The 3,118-nt window shown below is 33.3% G+C and overlaps 1 protein-coding gene across 1 annotated transcript; it reads left to right on the top strand.

The window, feature by feature from the left end:
- The first annotated feature begins 609 nt into the window (after nt 1-609).
- LOC133306937 (protein RALF-like 33) lies at nt 610-975 on the top strand. The gene has a single exon (XM_061507349.1). The coding sequence runs from the start codon at nt 610-612 to the stop codon at nt 973-975; it is 366 nt and encodes a 121-aa protein (XP_061363333.1).
- The last annotated feature ends 2,143 nt before the right edge of the window (nt 976-3,118 follow it).

Consider the following 3,118-nt stretch of genomic DNA (forward strand, 5'->3'; position numbering starts at 1 on the left):
AATATTTGTTGATGCTCCACACGTCTCTTCTTGCCACCCCTTGCCTCTATTCTCTTTTTGGTACACGGAAGGTATCCATTAAAGTTAAATTGGCAAGTAAATAAATTTTTTCCCCTCTTGATGATGTAAGAGGCATAGTTGTAATGTTAACACTTAACAGTGTGAGCAATGGGGATTTATTATTACATAAATAATTTTTTTCTAATTGCCAGTAATTTGATGAATCATAAAATTATCCCTTTGATGTAAAGAGATAAGTGATAAAAAAACTTTAAATTAAAATTATAAATAATTCAAAATTTTGAAAAAAAAGATAAGTCATTATGAAGAAATTCACAAGATATATATATATTTTTTAAAGTTTTTCCTAAAATTAAATACCTACCATATTCTCGAATTCCCAAACACAGTAACTTTCAGAAGTCGATTGTTCAGAATGGCATGTACGTAAATAAAAGCCACTGGAGCCTCCTTTGTTAACAGTGGAGTCTTTAAATTTTAAGCTCACTTCATTTGGAAGTAAAATAAGAAAAGAAAAGCAAAACAAGGAAGGAACAGAGGAAGAGGCACGACAACATTCCTCAACCGAGAAAGAAAGAAGCAAAGAAAATGGCCTACTCATCTTCCTTAGTTTTTCTCATGATTTGCGCCTCCACCGTATTGGTGGCAATGAGTTGGTCGCCGACCGCCGTCTCCGGAGGAGACCACCACCTTGGAATGGGATGGATAACCACGAAGCCACCTTGCAAGGGGTCCATCGCGGAATGCCTGGAAGGGGAGGAGGAGGAGTATGAGTTGGACTCAGAGATCAACCGGCGCATCTTAGCCACCAGCCAGTACATAAGCTACGGTGCGCTGCAGAGGAACACGGTTCCGTGCTCTCGCCGCGGCGCCTCCTACTACAATTGCCGACGTGGGGCCCAGGCCAACCCTTACAGCCGTGGCTGCAGTGCCATTACTAGGTGCAGGGGCTAAAAAATTTTCATCTTTTTTTACTTTTATTTATGTTTGGTGATTTCAAATGGGGTTTGAATGTTGTTATATAAATTTGTCATACAATAAGAATGATGATAATCGATATGCGGAAATTGATGGAATATAATGCGCCTTATTAGTATTTGTTATTTTGATTTGAACGTTTATGCATAATGAAGAAGAATAAGAAGAAGAAAAAGTCACTCCTTTATAAATTTTACACTTTAATTTTTTCACCTTCACCTTTCTGTCAAGGTCTGTGCTATTCAGACCCTGAATCTCAGTCAAGAGGATGGGTATCACTGACCCATAAATGGTGTCGTTCAATCAGTCATATGGGTTTGTTTTCTTTGTCTTTTGTCCATTTCTTTGCGAGAAAATTTTGTTTGTAACTTTATTCCTGAGACAAGTTTGCATTTTCCTCTTTTCCTCTCCCAACCCAGGAATAAGGAAGGTTGGGAGATTGATACTTTCCTCGTTACTCTTTTGTTAAAGCTTTAAATGCCTTTGCCTTCCTTGCTAGCCTAAAGCATGAATAAAGTGTTGTTGGGTATGAACTTTGAATTTTACGAGGATCTGAGATTTTATTGGACTGAGGAAACTTTAACTCCCAAATTTAAGAGTCATGAATTGAAGGTGGGAATGTAATAGTGTAGTGAGAGAAAAAAAAACACAAAGAGAGGATACATTCTAGAGTACACAAATGAATAGACGGAAATGTAGTTTGATTTTCAGAAAATCAATTTTCAACAGCTTAGAAATCGGATTTGAGGGTGATTTTTTGAGAAAATTCGGGTAAAGTACTGTTAACACACTTTTTGTCATATATTTCCCTGGTAAAATTTTGTCAAACCAAATTATTTTTTTTAACTTTCTCATTTATTCAACTTTCCCTATGGATACCTAGTAATTACATTTCTCTAGTATTCTTAAAATTTATCTTCAACCAAACGCCCCCTATAAAGAAAAAAGGTTTGCTCTTCAACGTAGATAAATTATCTACGTTGAGCTCAAAACGATATCGTTTTGAGACGAAAATTAATGTATTTTTGTATTTATAATTTATTTTAGGGTTATAATAATATTTTTTATTATAATTTTTTAATTTTTCAATCCAAAACGACATTATTTTGAGAGTGAATATAAATAATTTATCTATATTTATTTCAGAAACATTAAACCAAAAAAAAATAGATATATCTTTTTTTTAAGTATGTTATCTTCTTCTTCTTTTCTATGTGTAACAAGAGGAGAATATAAATAAAGAATTTGAGGTCCTCTGAATAAGGAGATAATTTTATTTTATATATATAAAAATATGTGAAGTTGATATTTTTTTTTTCTTTTTGTTCCATATTATTTCATGTGAGCTTCACATATTATATATATATATATATATATATATATGTAATAATAATAATAATTTTATCTTTTATAACATGAAAAACATGAAACTCATAAATTAATTAATAAAAAAGTAAAAGTTGCCGGCATTGAACAGCTCTTTCTTTATAATTAGAGTTGTTGATTTCCTACCTTTTCTATTATTTAGCGGTTGGGGTTGTTACTTGTTAACGACGGGTTCAATCACATTCCAAACTCTTAACACAAACCAAATTTTAAAGATAGGAGTGGCCCCTTAATAAACCATGGGTTTATTTATACATTAAGGCCCCGCAAATGATTTCGGTATCGTTTTCAAAAATGTCAAGCAGGTAATAAGGATTGGATTGACTGTTTTTTTTTTTTTGGAAAATCGTCGACAGGTGAAATTCTATCGGTCATGGAGATGGGGGACCAAACTAAACCTTAGTTTAATTGGTAAGTGTACTGCAGCTGGAGGGTCAGGTTTTGATGGCTAATGAAATCATGGGTTCAATTCCTACCAGAAGTATTTTAGAGCCGGTGGTGAAAACATTAGCGGACCCACGTCATTGCATATGACTGCAAGTGCACCCACTAATTTTTGAAATTTTTTTTTATCTTACTTACTAACTCTTGTTTATTCTTCTAACTTACAAAGTTTGTTTTGTCAACGGGTATATGTTGACATAATATTTAATAGTACATAATTTTATGGAAATGGATTGTTCGTTTTAGGATTTTATAGAAATTATTGACTACTCTCAAGGATTGACAACAT

Source organism: Gastrolobium bilobum, unplaced genomic scaffold (genome assembly GCF_033153095.1).
Source record: "Gastrolobium bilobum isolate Gb01-03AN ecotype WA unplaced genomic scaffold, APGP_CSIRO_Gbil_v1 utg10034, whole genome shotgun sequence".
Lineage (NCBI taxonomy): Eukaryota > Viridiplantae > Streptophyta > Magnoliopsida > Fabales > Fabaceae > Gastrolobium > Gastrolobium bilobum.

Coding starts and splice junctions, on each gene's coding strand:
- LOC133306937 (XM_061507349.1), top strand. CDS start 610: ATGGCCTACTCATCTTCCTTAGTTTTTCTCATGATTTGCGCCTCCACC.